This window comes from Carettochelys insculpta, chromosome 6 (genome assembly GCF_033958435.1).
Source record: "Carettochelys insculpta isolate YL-2023 chromosome 6, ASM3395843v1, whole genome shotgun sequence".
NCBI lineage: Eukaryota > Metazoa > Chordata > Testudines > Carettochelyidae > Carettochelys > Carettochelys insculpta.
In genome coordinates this window covers 60279404-60296126 of record NC_134142.1, presented here as the reverse complement: position 1 = coordinate 60296126, position 16723 = coordinate 60279404, and the positions used below count along the sequence as shown (strand labels likewise).

The 16723-nt window shown below is 51.4% G+C and overlaps 1 protein-coding gene and 1 long non-coding RNA gene across 2 annotated transcripts in view; both read right to left on the bottom strand.

The window, feature by feature from the left end:
• LOC142015363 (uncharacterized) overlaps positions 1 to 16723 on the bottom strand; it is a 47295-nt gene that overhangs the window by 5120 nt on the left and 25452 nt on the right. The gene's annotated exons all lie outside the window — the stretch shown is intronic.
• Positions 10449 to 14366, bottom strand: LOC142014504 (uncharacterized). Its single transcript, XM_074997158.1, has 3 exons — positions 14339 to 14366; positions 12084 to 12296; positions 10449 to 11233 (listed from the first exon to the last, which is right to left on the bottom strand). Exons 1-3 carry the CDS (start codon positions 14364 to 14366, stop codon positions 10686 to 10688), a joined length of 789 nt encoding a protein of 262 aa, XP_074853259.1. The 3' UTR covers positions 10449 to 10685.

Here is a 16723-nt window from a genome sequence, read left to right as displayed (position 1 = left end):
ATATTACCAATCAATTTTATCTGCAATGGGTGAGGCTACTAGTGTGGATGACACTCTAGGGCAGGGGTGAGCAAACGTTTTACGTTGGGCTTTTTATTCCTGCAACTAGCAGCTCCCCCCAACCTTTTTCATATAATCCAAATTGACAGAAATTTCAGTTATGTTCATAAGAAAAAAAAAATAAAACGTTTGGGCACATGTAAGAAAATAAATATACAGAATATAAAAATTTTATTAATCAGTCTATACATGTGAATACGCATACATAAGTAACATATTTCAACATTTTTAATGAAGTGGATGAGCATGAGACCAAGCAGCTGATAGTGCTGCATCCAACTTACAAAATATCATGTCCCCTGAGGTCCCCCAACTTTGTGCACCCCAACATGGGGTTAATGGACCACTGGGGGTCTATGAGGGTACTGCAGGAAGGTCCAGGAAAAGAAAGGTAAATAAAAATGAGCATAGAAAATAAGTTTTAAACAAATTGCAAAGTTACATTTTTTTAAATTAAATATCTTCCACTAGCGTTATTAACTGCTGACTGAAAAAAATCTGTCATGGTTTCCTTTTTTATTTAATGCAGTGTACATAAGGGCTAAAATTTGCTTTGATTGGGCTCTGTGAATGATTTGGGGGCATGGGGGTTTGCAGTAGTGATAAGGTTGGGAACCCCTGCTCTAGAGGCTCGTGATGGAAGTAAAGGCAGCAGTAGCAGAAAGGAAATGTCCTATTAGGTGCTGGGTTCCCCTTAACACTCTTCCCAGCGTATTGCTTTGTCTCATTCATTACAAAAGCCAGGGCTATGGTAATGGGAAACACCGCCTCTTCTGTTCTTGGAAACACTCCTACACCCACCCTTACTCACTGGTCGCTACCTACAGCCTGGCCGGCTCGTTCCTTAAGATCAAATTCCTTTAGCTGCCTAAACGCCTTTTCCGCACTCTCCGCTCACTCGTCTCATTTCGCCCGCTCCTTGTCTCCGTTTCGTTCCGGCCCCGCCGGCGAGGCAGGGACAGAGCGCGCGATGCAAACGCCGATCAAAGGGGAGGCCTATTTGCAAAACAAAAGGGAATGGGGGGCAGGAAGCGCGTGCGGGGGGGGGGGTTGCTGTAACCCTCATGTAAAGGTCCGAACTCCGGCTGCAGCTGTTCTACTGCCCCCCCCCGGGCCCCAGGACCAGCGAGGGGGCCGCGGCTGCGCCCCCATAGCTGCGCGGGGCGCCGAAAGGCGAAGCCCACCTCGCGAGTGTCCCGGCAGACACGCGGCTGGCGGCGCTGCCATGGCGGGCAAGGGCGTTCTGCCTCCCGCCTACACCCGGAGGCCGGGGGCGGCTGGGCGCGTGTCTGCGCTTTGTCTGCCTGCGATCGAGCTCCGAGCCGGGCCTCCGCCGGGAGAGCGCCCCGGCCCCCCTCAGTCCTCCTCCGGCCCCGCCCGGCCAGGCGGAAACCGCGCCCGGCTCGCTGCAGGAGGCCCGGCTCAGTCTCAGCCCCGGGCTCCTCCCCGCCAGTGCCTTAGTCCCCCGCAGCGGGAGGGCCTGGCGCGTGTGTCCACCGCGCTCTGCGTAGTGGGCTCCTGCCCGGCCCTGGCCCTGGCCCTGGCCCATCGCGCGGGCGCGCCCCGTAGGGACAGCTGCAGCCGCGAGCCCTGCCGGCGGCTCGGCGCACGTGGCGCGCTGAGGCTGGGTGTGATGGCGCGGTTCGGCCCCCACCGCGCCAGGGTGGGGCTCGGGCCGGGCGGCTGCTCGGCGCCGGGGCTGGAGCCGGCAGAGGGAGGAGCGGCCGGGTGCAGGGTCGGGCCCGCAGCGGCTGGACAGGCAGTCTGGGGGTACGCGGGGGTCAGGTTTTAACTCGGGCTGGCTCCCCCCCACGTGGCTACTCCTCGGCGCGGGCGACCCCCCCACCCCGTCATTGCAGTGGCCTTACTCCTAGGCCCTGGGAAGGCCAATACCCCATTGCAGCAATGAGGCCAGGAGGGAGCATTTCAGTCCTTCCTCATTCCCCTTAGCAGGGCCTGGTTCCAGCCCCTTCCCCCCTGCTCAGGGACCTTCCCTCTCTTACCCACACGCTGCACAGCTGAGCTGGTGCTGTCCAGTTGAGCTTGGCCAGTGCCCCATGCTCTGCCAGACAGAAGCAGAGGCCCTGTTCTGGGCACCAGTGCTCCAGCAGCTGCCTTATGGGTTTAGCACAGGAGCGCTGCTTAAAAGGCGCCTGGCTCTATGTCCTCCCTGGCTCAGCAGCTGCTGGAACTTGGAGCGAATGCAAAAGCCTTGGGGAGGGATGTTCTCGTGCACACACACCCAGCCACTTTCTTGGCACCACCGTGGGGAGAGGGACTGAGGTAGGGAGATAATGGGTGAGGCTGGCACACAGGGCTGTCCAGACCCAATCACATCTTTGATGAATGGGGGGCACTTTAAAGCAAAATCTTTCTGCTTTGAGCCTGACATTCTTTAGCTTAGGACCCAACATGGTCCTGGGAAGAAAATGGGAGAGAGCCCATCCTGTCAAAGACATGACCTAGCAAGATGCAGAGCATCTGCCTCACTCCCTGAGTTCCTGCAAGGTTTCTAGTTGTCCAAAGAAAGGGTGTTTTTATGTTTTTGTTTTGTTTTTTTAAGTTTTATACCCTGAGGCTTGCTCTGCTGCAATGGTTTAAAATAAAATTCCTGACCAAACCTTTTAATTATCATTCTGTCAAAGGTAAGATCTAATACTGCCTTCATTTCAGTAGTAGATGAGCACTGTCCCCTTGGCCATATCACAAATGAACGTGTTTCAGATGTGGCTTGTTCTGTCTCTTGCCCTCTTGTTAGGGGGCTAAGTTGCATGTACAATGGCAGGATTTTATTTTGAGGATGAGTGGTTTATATAAGTGTACATGCTGCTTTGTGTTTGTTAGAGAAGGCAGATCAAAGCAATGTACAGCAGAAAATGACTAGATTTGTTATGATCCTTAGTTCCTGTGTCTGTTCCCAGTCTCAGACTAGCTCCTTAGAAAGTTTTGTCTCCTGCATAGAGGAATTTATTACTGCAGAAAATTCCACTGAGCCTGAGAAGCAGACTTGTTGACCACGGTCTTTATTTCTGAGCTTTAGGTGATCTTTTAGGTATGCTGGGCCTGGGTCATTAAACAAATTAAGGGTTGAAACCTTGAACTTGACTTTCTGTGGGAAACCAGTGGAGAGAACAGAGGACAGATTTATTTTGCTCACTATAACCTATACGGCTGAGGAGATGTACTGTGTCATTTTGTATTAGTTGGAGTTTCCTAAGTATTGAAGGAGTATGTCCTGGCTGTAGCACTGCTGAGAAGTGATGAAGGTGTGAAAAACTGAGGCCAGGTCATCCTCCACCCTGCCAGGCTGTAGTTTGCTGAACACCCAGCAATAGGGAAACGATACTGCTATGTGAGTTTTAGTGTGGAATCCAGGAGCAATCCTATACAGAACTGACCAGGTGTAGTTATGTGCCTCCAACCAATGGAGACTACACTGTAACTACAAGTTCTGCAAAGCACTTGTCTCTGCCACGAGCATCACCTGTGTCTTGCTTGACTGGAGCATCAGCTAGCTGTTTTTCATCCACAAACTGATTTTATCCAAGCACTGGCCCATCGTGGTGGCAGTGATATGGTGGAAAGTGGTGAAGGATGGGGTAGAGCTTTGGGTCACCTGCTCATTGCTGCCACGTAAATTCACATAATGTGACTGGCTCACTTCCTGCTGAGAGAGAATTGATCTTTGTGGGATTTGACAACTGAGTAGTGGAGGTGCAGTTTCCCATCCCTACTCATCAGATGCATATCACTCCAGGATGAACTTAAAACATTTCAGTTCAGTCTCCTGTACCTCTGCCAGCTGTTTCAGGCAGGATAGTTGTAGCCCCTGGTTGACAATGTCAAATGTTGTAAAGAAGTCAAGGGAGGATGAGACTGGAAGTGTGTCCATCCTCCACTGACAGCAGGAGATCATCCATCTGACTAGTGGCCAGACTTTTCACATTTGGGCATCTAGATCCATACATAGGCATTAAATAAAACTGACTTGTTTTCAGTAGTCTCGAGAACTAGTAGCTCCTTTTGACATCTGGAACCTGAGTTTGGAAATGTTGGCCTGGTTTTGAAGCGCTGTAAATTGGAGAATGTGCTGCTGGGTGGCAGTGCAGACTGATAGCGCTTTTGAGTTTCTGTAAAGAACAAATTGCTTTTTTTTAAAAAAAAAATCAGCTTGCTTTTAGTTTATACAGCTTTAAAATGCAATGGGTCTGGAACACATTTGTGTGTATCTGAAAACTGGCAAAGCTTTTAAATGAACTTTTCCATTATGCTGTTGAGCCTTGTTTGTTTTTGAAAGTAACAAGCAAAGTCATTAGTGCTTTCATTGTCCTTGCCCAGTAACTTATAACATTGCAATATGCTTATGTGCACCATCTCCCCTCTTAATGACTTGTAAGCAATAGTCATAAGGTGTTCCTGTGAACAGTCCTTACAATGGGATCAAAAAGTCTAGTGTGTTTTTCACCCCCCTAAGTCCAAAATTCACCAGTATTTATTCATAAATTGCTTAAATTAACATTTCCCTTACAGATGTCTATGCTCCAGAGGAAATTGCTCTCCCCTGGACAACTAATGGAAGAATATTGCAAGCTGTTTTACTATTTCATTGCTTTCCACTTCCATTAGAATGCATGTTTGGAGAAAGACATTGTGCAAGCAGATATTGAGAAAAATTCTTTCACATGGCTCTGCCTGTTTTTCCTCCATCCTGACCTGAAGCAGCTTCAGGCCCACTACAGAACTGTGACAATACCCTGAAATGCCCTACAGTTCCAGTCGTTAATTCCCACACAGCTTTCTTAGTGCACTTCCATAAAGTTCTACTGCATTACAGCTTTTCCAAGCCAAGTCCTCTCACAGTAAGGAGCATTACTGGTCTCAAATTATGCCAGAGGGGCTGCTAGGGTTTTGGGTTGTAGACAGATGTCCACTGGAGTCTAGTCTGAGACCATCAAACTCATTTTGCTTGCGTTCCACAGTAAATTTGAATGTAGCTCTCCAAATCCAAAAGGCTGTTATATAATCATTACAATCTTAAGCATTGTATTTTTTATTAACATAAAACATGAAATACAGACACAGTGTGTTAAGGGGTGAAAGATAAAAGTGATGTCAGTTTGTAAAAATCCTGTTAGCATTAACATCAGCTCTGTTGCTAAATCCTTGCATTTTGTACAGAAAATAAACCTTTAAGGATCTGACTTAACCCATCAAATGCCAGGAGAATCAGAGTAAAAATTGAAGCCATCAGTATACAAGGTCGTGCCCAGGTACTGGAGCTTATATGCTGTGTAAATCATGCACTGCTTGGAGATTCCAGCAATAATGGGTCTCTGTTAGGCAAGTTGGTGCCACACAATACCAGTTCCATTAGCAGGTGTCTCAGACATCAAGGGAGGCAGTGCAAAAAGGGCAATCAACATGCCCAAGTGGCTGATGCAACATATACCAGTGGGTGTCCTAATGGAAAGCAGGAGGCCTGCCAGCACTGACATTGACACGTGTTGTGTAATCAGCAATTGTCACAGTGAAGAAGGAAGGAGTATGAAAAGAGAAAGCAGCAGGAGTGAAGGAGATAGAACGGAGGGCAAGGGAATAAAAAGAGAAGGATTCAGAAGAGAAGGGGAAAAATGAGGCAAACCAAGAGGAATGTGGTGGCACTGAAGAGAGGAAAATTTCAGACAGTCCACAAATTTCATATCAGACAACCATGAACATTCCGTGTTTGATCCTCATGGCTAAAAGAGCTCATCAGTGACCAAACCCACATGAGGGGAGTTACAATGGAATAGATTAGAGTCTTACATCTCCATTTCATTTGATTCTGCCAGTTCAAATGAGACAGTGTAGGCTTCAGTTTGTGTGCATGAATAATCTGCCTCTGTATTCTACCATCAAATTAAGTTCTCAGTTGGAACACATCCTTTAGATATACATGGGAACTTTTTAAAGTTTCTTTTCCTTTTACTTTCTACATTACACTTTTGTTAAAAACAAAAAACCCCACAGTTTCCTTCAAAGATTGATGCTGACAAATTTCAAGCAATATCAATTTTGATCAGTCAACACCCTGGGGAAAAAGAAAAAAAAAACATTTAATCTTTTCTTTCGGCACTAATGATGGTGCGTCACCAAGCAGAGCTAATTGTTTTACTTCTGTGAGGTTTGCACAGTCCTAAGATATGGGGGCCTGCTTGGTATATTAACATTTGCACTAAGTCACCTTTGTTCTGGAGCTCTCTGTTCTCTCCTGATGCCTCGATAGTACCCTATCACCCATTGCCATCATGGATGCAGAGGCTCTGTACACTAATAGTCCACACAAAGATGGATTACAAGTGATCAGGAAGTGACCATCCCTGATGTCACCGCAGCCACTCTGGTGTCTGACCTCTGTAACTTTGTCCTCACCCACAGTTATTTCCAATTTGGAGACAATTTATATCTCCAGATTAGTGGAACTGCTATGGGCACCCGCATGGCCCTACAATATGCCAATGCATTTATGGCTGACCTGGAACAACGATTCCTTAGCTCTCGTCCCCTCTTACCCCTCCTCTACTAACGATACATCGATGACATCTTTATGATTTGGACCCATGGTATAGAGACTCTAGAAGAATTCCACAGAAACTTTAACAATCTGCACCCCACCATCAATTTATGCCTCAACTACTCCACACGAGAGATACATTTCCTGGACACTACAGTACAAATCAAGGATGGCCTGATCAGTACCACACTCTACCAGAAACCCACTGATCGCTACACTTACCTACATGACTCTAGCTTCCATCCGGCACACACAACTAGATCCATTACAGCAACGAAGGGTCCTGTGGCACCTTATAGACTAACAGAAAAGTTTTGAGCATGAGCTTTCGTGAGCACAGACCCACTTCATCAGATGCTGGTCTGGGAAATCTGCAGGGCCAGGTATAAATAAGCCAGAGCAAGGGTGGGGATAACAAGGTTAGCTCAGTCAGCAAGGGTGAGGCTTACTACCAGCAGTTGATCTGGAGGTGTGAACACCAAGGGAGGGGAAGCTGCTTCCGTATTTAGCCAGCCATTCGCAGTCTTTGTTTAAGCCAGAGCTGAGGGCATGGAACCTTGGTGTTTCACAGCCATTTGAAAAGAGAGGCTGAAATCTATTTTATGTTCAAATTCAACACATTAGCAAGTGGTTTGAACCTGGATGGCAATTTTCTAGCTCATTATAGGGGCTCTTTTACATACTTTGCTTTATCTAATTCTTGACTCCCCCCCGCGACTCCTTCTGCCCCTCTGCTCTCTGATTTGCTCACCTTGATGATAATTTTTCTAATTTGTCAACCTTGATTACTATTTTTGGTTCTCTGTCCCTTAATTATCGAGTCTGTTCCGGTATGGCTATGATCTGAAGAAGTGGGTCTGTCCCACGAAAGCTCATCACCTAATAAATTATTTTGTTAGTCTTTAAAGTGCTACTGGACTGCTTTTTTTGTTTTGTTAGTATGTAGACTAGCACGGCTATCTCTCTGTTACTATCACCCCTGTAAGTCACACCAACATCTGAATGAACAGCTTCCTGTCTTCATTATGCTGAGCTCCTCAGTTCCCTTTTCCTTTTGGAAAGCTGACAGCATCTATGGCTTGACCAACCCAATTCAGGATCCTGAATTACATTAGAGGTAGGCATTTGAGGAGGCATGCTGCAGAAAATATATGTCTGGAGTAATGATACTTACCTGTGCCATCCTTTATTAGAAATGTCTCTGCTAAAAGAGATACATTTCACATCTGGCACACACCATCCTGATTTCTTCTTACATATTCCACCAGATAGCAGTCACCATTCCAACCAATGAACCCTGCAGGCTCTAGCCCACTTCAAGGGCCTCCCAAGCCAGCAGCAAAACTTTTAGAAGGAAAAGGAACAATAAACTTTGTTCTGAAGATTGCAGGTCAAGCTAAAGGTCCCAAAATAACTCCTGCTTCTCCACCTCCAGCTTCTCCCACTGATGCAGGTGCCACCACTCACGGAGGTGGTTTTATTATGTTAATGGGCCGTGTCTACACTAGCCCAAAACTTCGAAATGGCCATGCAAATGGCCATTTTGAAGTTAACTAACGAAGCGCTGAAATACATATTCAGCGCTTCATTAGAATGCGGGCAGCTGCAGCACTTCAAAATTGATGCGACTTGCCGCTGTGCGGCTCATCCCGATGGGGCTCCTTTTCGAAAGGACCCCGCCTACTTCGAAGTCCCCTTATTCCTGTGAGCAGATGGGAATAAGGGGACTTCGAAGTAGGCGGGGGTCCTTTCGAAGAGGAGCCCTATCGGGACGAGCCGCGTCTATTTCGAAGTGCCGCAGCCGCCCGCATGCTAATGAAGCGCTGAATATGTATTTCAGCACTTCATTAGTAAACTTCGAAAGCCATTTTGAAGTTTTGGGCTAGTGTAGATGCGGCCTGGGAGAGCTCTTTTGTCGGCATAGAGAATCTTCATTGCAGCTGTGCCGTTGTAGCACTTCTAGGCTACGTCTACACGTGAAGCCTACATCGAAATAGCTTATTTCGATGTAGCAACAGCGAAATAGACTATTTCGATGAATAACGTCTACACGTCCTGCAGGGCTCGTAACGTCGCTGTTCAACTTCGACGTTGCGCAGCACCACATTGAAATAGGCGCTGCGAGGGAACGTCTACACGCCAAAGTAGCACACATCGAAATAGGGATGCCAGGCACAGCTGCAGACAGGGTCACAGGGCGGACTAGCGCTTCCGGGGCAACAGCTAGCCGCTCCCTAAAGGGCCCCTCCCAGACACACACAGCTTGCGGTCTACAGAGCCATAGGCACACAGACCCCTGGCGACGCAGGCATGGACCCCCAGCAGCAGCAGCAGCAGCAGCCAGAGGTCCACCCAGCCCTCCCGGCAGGAGCAGGGCTTGCCCTGCTCCATGCCATGCGGGAGGCAGCTAAGCACCTCCTTGCTACACCAGAGGAGGAGCTGCCCCCAGGGCAGCAGGGCTCAACCCCCAACCCTGCAGCACCCTGCCCCCACCCCCGCCTCACACGCCGGCGGCTGTGGAGCTACCCCACCAGCACCGAGTGGTGGGAGCGGCTGGTGCTTGGGGAGTGGGACGACGACCGCTGGCTCAGGAACTTCAGGATGAGCCGGCAGACATTTATGGAGCTGTGCCAGTGGCTCACCCCCGCACTCAGGCACCAGGACACTGCCATGCGGCGTGCCCTCCCTGTGGAGAAACAGGTCGGCATTGCTGTCTGGAAGCTGGCCACTCCAGACAGCTACCGATCTGTGGGACAGCAGTTTGGTGTCGGCAAGGCCACCGTCGGGTCTGTCCTCATGGAGGTAAGAGAGCCCAGGGGGGGAGGGGGGCCCAGGCAGAGGAGGGCAGGGCAGGGCCACGCACACCCTGCTCACCCCGCGTTGGTGCTGTCCCATATGCTTTCCCTGCAGGTTGTGCGTGCCATCAATGCCATGCTCCTGCACAGGCTCGTGAGGCTGGGGGACCCAGATGCCACCATCACGGCCTTTGCCACCCTGGGCTTCCCCAATTGCTTCGGGGCTCTGGATGGGACTCACATCCCCATCCGCACCCCGCATCACAGTGGAGGACGCTACATTAATCGCAAGGGCTACCATTCTGTGGTCCTCCAGGCCTTAGTGGACAGCCGGGGCCGTTTCCAGGACATTTACGTGGGCTGGCCTGGCAGCACCCACGACGCCCAGGTTTTCCGGAACTCGGGCCTGTGCCGCCGGCTGGAGGCGGGGACCTACATCCCCCAGCTGGAGATCCCTCTGGGGGACACCACCATGCCCCTCTGCATCATCGGAGATGTGGCATACCCACTCCGGCCCTGGCTCATGCACCCGTACACGGGCCATCTCTCCGCTAGCCAGGAGCACTTCAACCAGCACCTGAACCACGCGCGCCAGGTGGTGGAGCGCTCATTTGGCCGCCTGAAAGGACGCTGGAGATGTCTCCTGACCCGCCTGGATGCGAGCCCCAACAACATCCCCCTGATTGTGAGTGCCTGCTGCGCCCTGCACAATTTGGTGGAGAGCAAGGGGGAGACCTTTTTCCAGGGCTGGGCTGTGGAGGCCGGCAGGGCCGACGTGCAGCCACCCGCTGCCCCCAGTCGCCAGGTGGACCCCGAAGGGACCTGGGTGCGGGAGGCCCTGCGGGCCCCCTTCGATGATGAGGCCGTGGGGTGAACTCTGCCAGGCCCCCCACTGCCCACCCCCCTTCCTCCACCACACTCCTTGCCCCAACGCCCACACCATGGATCACCCAACCACACCCCCCTCCCACTTTTCCTGGGCAAATGACAGCACGTCTTGTGGCTGAACTTAAACTGCTTTTTCGTTTTAGAACTTTTTTTTTTTTTAAAAAAACTATAAATAAAACAAGAACAAACTATATACAACGTGTGGAACCAAAGTAACAAGTACAAATAAAACAATAGTAATAAAAAAGTTTGTTCACTTACTAAAAGAAAACCAGGGATGATAAAGGGGAGAACTATTTACATGGGGGGGACAGGGCAAACGGGGGGCACAAATTAATAAGTCCCGACTGTATACGGGGGGGGGGGCCCACATCCCAGGCCCCTCGCCCCTAAAGTCCGGCACTGGGCGTCGGCGGCCGGGAGCCCCGCTGCGGCCGCAGCCCTGTCTGGGGCTGGCTGGGGGCGGGGTGGACCAGAAGATATGCCCGGCGAGTCTCAGCTGGCTCCTGGGGTCCCTCGGCGCTCCATCCCTCGGCGGTGGGTGGCGGGGCGACAGCGGACGGGATGGCGACGTGCGGAGCAGCTGGTGGTGCGGCGGGTGGAGCAGGTAGGGCGGACGCTGCGGCGGCCGGCGCGGCATGGGGGGCCAGGTAGTCCACCAGGCGGTTGAAAGTCTCCATGTAGGCCCTCCATGCCTCTTGGCGCCAGGCCAGCGCCCGCTCCTGCAGCTGCAGGTGCTGCTCCGCGACCTCCAGCTGCCGACGGTAGATGGCCAGCAGCTGGGGGTCCGTCGCCGTCAGCTGGTGGTGGCGCGGGGTCCGCCGTCTAGCCCACCGTGGGGCCGGTTGGTCCACGGCCAAGGGGCTTGCCTGGAGCGATGGCCCCGGAGGGGTCTCCGGGACCACTGAAGTCTCGCCGGCGCTCTCTTCCGGTCCTTCTGATGGTGCAGGTGCGGGACACAGGAGAGGAGAGGGGGAAGAAGAATGGAGACAGGCGTTAGTGTGGGCCCCGAGCCGCGGCCTTTGTCCCCCCAGCCCTGTGCTGCAGGTTCCCCATCCTTGTCCCCGGGAGATGCTGCTGTGATGGATGGGGTTCAGGGGTCCCCCTGCACTGCACCCCGTCCCCTGGTGGGAGCGACTCTCACTTCACCCCGCAGGGTCTGACAGCAGGAGAGGTTTCTTAGGCCACAGATGCCCAGTTTCTCCCAGGAGTGACAGCACCAGCTGTCAGAAGAGACAGTCCTTCCAATCCGTCCTGGGGAGAAGACCCCAAGGGGGGCCCCTCTGGGATGCAGCTTTCCCCCTCCTCAGGCTGGCTGCCTTCCAGCTCTCCCTTCCCCTAGCCTCTACCTGTGGCCCCCGCCCTCCCCCCCCCCCAATTCAAAGCCAGCTCGGCTCCTCCCTCCTCTTTGTTCAGGGCAGAGGTGTCACCTGCCAGCTGTAGCCCCAGGATCATCCTTTGCCCCTGGGAGCTATTCGGCTCTTGTTGCTCATATCTAGCCTGAGTCTCCCTTTTGCACTCCCCCCACTCCATCACATGCTGCTGCTGCGGGGTGTCTCACCCGCTCCTCCCGGGGGCCCCTCGAGGTTCCGCTCCCCCCTGCCCTGGGGATGGGGCATGGCACTGTCGTGCGGGGTGGGGGGGGCAGGGGCTGATGCACTGCTGTGAGGGACATGGCCCTGCTGTCCTTGGGGCCATGGCCATGTGAGCATGTGGGGGGCCCTGGACACATATCTATTACCCCCGCCCCTCAAGCCCAGGGGTGTACACCAGAGGCGGGTACATACCTGTCGGTCCACTCCCATGGTCCGGAGATCCCCAGGGGGCGGAGGCCCGGCTGCTGCTCCGGGATGGCAGGAGGAGGATCTGCAGCCCGGATTCTGCGGAGGAGGAGCCCCCCTCCTCCTCCTCCTCCTGCCACGATGGCCCGGGGGTGGGCTCCGGGGAGGGGCCCCCCAGGGTGCGGGGCTTACCTCCGGGGCAGACTCCGGCTGAAGGGCCTGCTGGGGCTCATCGGCCAAAGTATCAAGGGTGGCCGGAGGGGAGGAGGTGTGCCGGGGGCCCAGGATGTCCCTGAGCTCCCTGTAAAAGGGGCAAGTGACGGGGGCGGCCCCTGATCGGCCGGCCGCATCCCGGGCCCGGGAGTAACCCTGCCGCAGCTCCTGCACCTTACTCTTGACGTGATCAGGAGTGCAGGCAGGGTGACCCCACGCAGCCAGGCCGTCGGCCAGCCGAGCGAATGCATCTGCGTTCCGCCTCTTGCTCCCCATTACCTGGAGCACCTCCTCCTCGCTCCAGAGCCCCAGCAGGTCCCACAGCTCGGCCTCCGTCCAGGAGGGGCCCCGCTGCCGCTTGCCAGCCTGCCTGCCCGCCTGGCTGGGCTGGCTGCCCTGGCTCCCCTTGGAGGGGTCCCCTGGGGGCGCTGGGGGGGGGGGGGGTTGCCGGGCAGCCATTGAGGGTCCTGAGGCTGCTGAGGGACGTGCAGGCTGGCTGCGTGTCTGGGCTGCTGCCTGCACGTGCTCTCAGCTTCCTGCACAGGAAGGGAGGGGGAGGGGACCTTTAAGGGGCCGCTTCACGCGGCCACCATTGAGCTGAGGGGCTGCAGAGAGCGTCTCTCAACCTCTCAGCTGATGGCCACCATGGAGGACCCCGCAATTTCGACGTTGCGGCACGCGCAACGACTACACGGTCCCTACTTCGACGTTGAACGTCGAAGTAGGGCGCTATTCCTATCCCCTCATGGGGTTAGCGGCTTTGACGTCTCGCCGCCTAACGTCAAAGTTAACTTCGAAATAGCGCCCGACGCATGTAGCCGTGACGGGCGCTATTTCGAAGTTCGTGCCGCGACTTCGAAGTAGCCTGCACGTGTAGACACGGCTCTAGAGTAGACAAGTCCTGCAAAACCAGCATGCAGCCAGAAGCAATGATGCAGTAGGTGACACGCTTCTTTTGGAACAGAGGCTCAATGTGTGTCCCAGGGATGGGTTAAAGCTTACCCTGGTTGAGAGAGGGACTGTCTTTCAGGGGAGTTTTAAAAAAAAAATCAGTATCTTGACTCTAGTTCTTTTTGCAAAAGTAGAGGTGCTAAGCCACGTATCTTAGATAAATATATCCAGCCAGCCTAAAATACTTCAGCAGTTTCCACGGGATAGTGTTCCTTTTGTCCCATGGATGAGCAGAAATTTGTTTAATCTTATCAAAGGAAGGTGAAATGAGCTCCAGTGACTAGGAGCTTATGCTAGATAAATGCAGGGCACAGAAAAGGTAAAAATTTTCAATAGGGTAATTAAGCATTGGAACAATTTACCAAATTACACGGTGATTTCTCATTATGTGTAGCCTTTGTATCAGGACTGGGTGGCTGTCTAAAAAAAAATATGCTCTAGTTTAGCCACAAGCTATGGGCTTGATGCCAGAATTACATGGTCAGTGGAATACAGTTGGCCAGAGTAGATCATAACGGTTCTTTTGGCCTTAAACATATGAATTTATTCATCATTCATAAGTTACCATTTTCTGAGCTTGATGCAGTAAAACAGCACTGTTCCTTCCCAGAGATGCATGCATTCTGTTGAGGGATGAAAGGACTTGCAACAAAGTGCTGAGCAACTGCTTATGGGGCCTGCACTTTGTGGCGGTTTAGGAAATGCCTCAGAGGCTTGCTGCACCCTTTTGCTCTCCCTCCCAGTTTTCCCAGGGCAGGGCACAGCCTACTGAGCCCTTCTCATCATCAGTGCAGTCATAAACAGGAGAAATTGCCCATGGATGTTGGGTCTCTTCCTGCCCCTTCCAAGCTGCCCCAGAGGGTCGGGGGCAGCCTGGGGAGAACCCAATCCCCTCCCCCTCAATCCAGGTTCTGGCCCAGGGACCATAGGTAGCTACTGCTGGAGGGGCTGTCTCCCTCAGCCCAAAATGCACCAAGTCCCTCCCTAGGTCACTTCTCCAGACACTTTCACCAGTACCTTCTACCAGCTGCTGCATTTTCCTCTTGCAGGCTCTCCTCTGCAGTTCTTTCCTCCTTCCTCTTCCTCCCCCTCCTTACCTGAGGGAAGCCTTTTAAAGGGTTCCATGGGCCTTAATGGATTGCAGGTGGTTGATTAACTCCAGGTGCTGAATTAGCCTGATGCTGCCAGCTGATCCTGGATGAGCCTCAGTCCCTGGGAAACATAAAGGCACTGACCCAATTGCCCACATATTTGCCCTCCATAAGGCTACTAGCATCTGCTGTGGGTTGTGGTCCCCCCCACCCCACCGCAGACTGTAGGATGCATATTTTAAAAACAAAAGTGCATGTAATAAGGCAAGTAAGGTTGCTGAGTGACAATGATGTACATACCTATTACATCATTGACAAAACCCAAGCACTTAAAAGCCAGGAAATGAATAACAGAGGACATCATAATGCCCCATAACAAACAAATTGCTGTATTCTTATCAGCTATGTCTACACAAGAGGCTTTTCCCAGCAAAACTGGGCTTTTGTCTGGAAAAACCACAGAGCGGCTACACACAAAATGCACTTTGTCGACAGTTTGTTGACAAAACCCGGCACATGGCAGCATTATACCTCTCCCCATTCAGGTATAACGCCTCTCTCAATAGCATTCTGTTGACAAAACAGCCGTATAAATGCTTTGAGACCCTTCTGTTCACAGACAGGGCTTCTGTCCACAGACAGGGTTTGCAGAGCTTCCAGTTGGCCACTCTGTCAAGAGAGGGCTGGCCAGTCTGGCTGCTCTCTGTTGACAGAGTGGATTGCTCTTTCAGCCTGCTTTTATGTGTTGATGCAATCCGTCAACAGAAGTTTTGCTGGGAAATCCCTTCCAACATTCACTTCTGTCAACAGATGCTTCTCATGGGGCTTGCCTACACTACCTGGCTACTTCGAAGGGAGCATGGTAAATAGGGTGTCGAGAGACTATTAAGGAAGTGCTGCGCTGCATATGCAGCACATCAATAAGCTAATTCTCCCCCGCGGCAACTCAAAGTGTTAAACTTCAAAGTGCCAGTTGGCGTGTAGCCATGTCTAACCACCAGTACTTGGAAGTGCCTGGGCAACTTCGAAGACCCTTTACTCCTCAAAATTTTGGTCCTTCGAAGTACCAGTGGGTTAGCCGTGGCTAGACACAAGCTGGCACTTTTTGAAGTTTAACACTTCGAATTTGCCACGGGGGAGAATTAGCTTATTGAAGTGCTGCATAGGCAGTGCAGTGCTTCATTAATAATCTCCCCCCCGACACCCTGATTACCATCCTCCCTTCGAAGTAGGGAGGTAGTGTAGACACAGCCATGCAGACATAGCCACTGAGTATAAAGTAATGCAGCGATATTTCATCACAACACAACAACCATAACTCTGATGCTCTGGGAATACTTTATGTCAGAACTCACTGCAGAGAGCAGTGGAGTTCTGGCCTTAAGCTCCATGAGTTAGTCCTCACTGTAAGAACTGAGATGGCACGTGCAGTTACACCTCAGGTAACTAACTCCCCATCACTGTGCCTAAACTGGAAAAAACTATGCAAGATGAAACAATAATTCAGTTTCTCTGTGCTGGTTAAGCTCTTGGCAGCTCTTCTGAGTGCCAACAAAGGTGCCAATTAGTTCCAAATGCAATCCTGGTTTTTGTTACCTGTCCAGCAGAAACTAGAACCACAACTTATTTCACATGGTCATCATATCATAGCTTTCATTCTCTACCAAGTAAGAGGGCATTTGAATGGACAAACTTGAGATGAAAGACTTACTGGTCTGTTATCAGTCCTTCACCCCTGTATTATTCTGCATATCTACCCTTGGAGAGCCTGTCCTCTGGAAGTGGGGTTACCTAATAATGTGTTGTACATTATTGAAAAAGCATTTCCTACATTGATGCAAACATGCATGCAAAAATTCTGATGCTGGTCTCAAAGCATCTGAATACAATGGCTGTTGACACAATTTTCTTGATCAATATGGCTTGGGATTGTATTCTAAAAAGCACTAGTCACATCATGAAATACTGACCACCCTTATAATTTTGCTAGCTAGTTCACACAAGTCCTGAAAACCATGTTAGAAGCTACCAAGGTGGTAGATTCAAGGTGGATTATTAAGACTGTTTGGCCAGAGCCTTTTATCCAAAGCCATTTATTTTGCAAGTACTATTCATTATTCCCTTCAGTGTGACCCTGGCTGTTTGAGTTGGGATCTATATAATCCCCTATAAACCAGCTTCATCTTGTGCCAGAAGCTGTAGTGAAGTCATAATTCTCATTTTGCAACATCACAGTCGGTTGCTATGGGAATGATTGTAATATCACAGATTCAAGGCATTACAATTCCGCTAAAAGAGCAGGTCGGGGAAGATGGGAGCAGGAGGAGAGAGCCCTTGTTTGAACACAATGATCTTTGACAATTTGCCAGGGAAGTTACAAATCGGAATGTC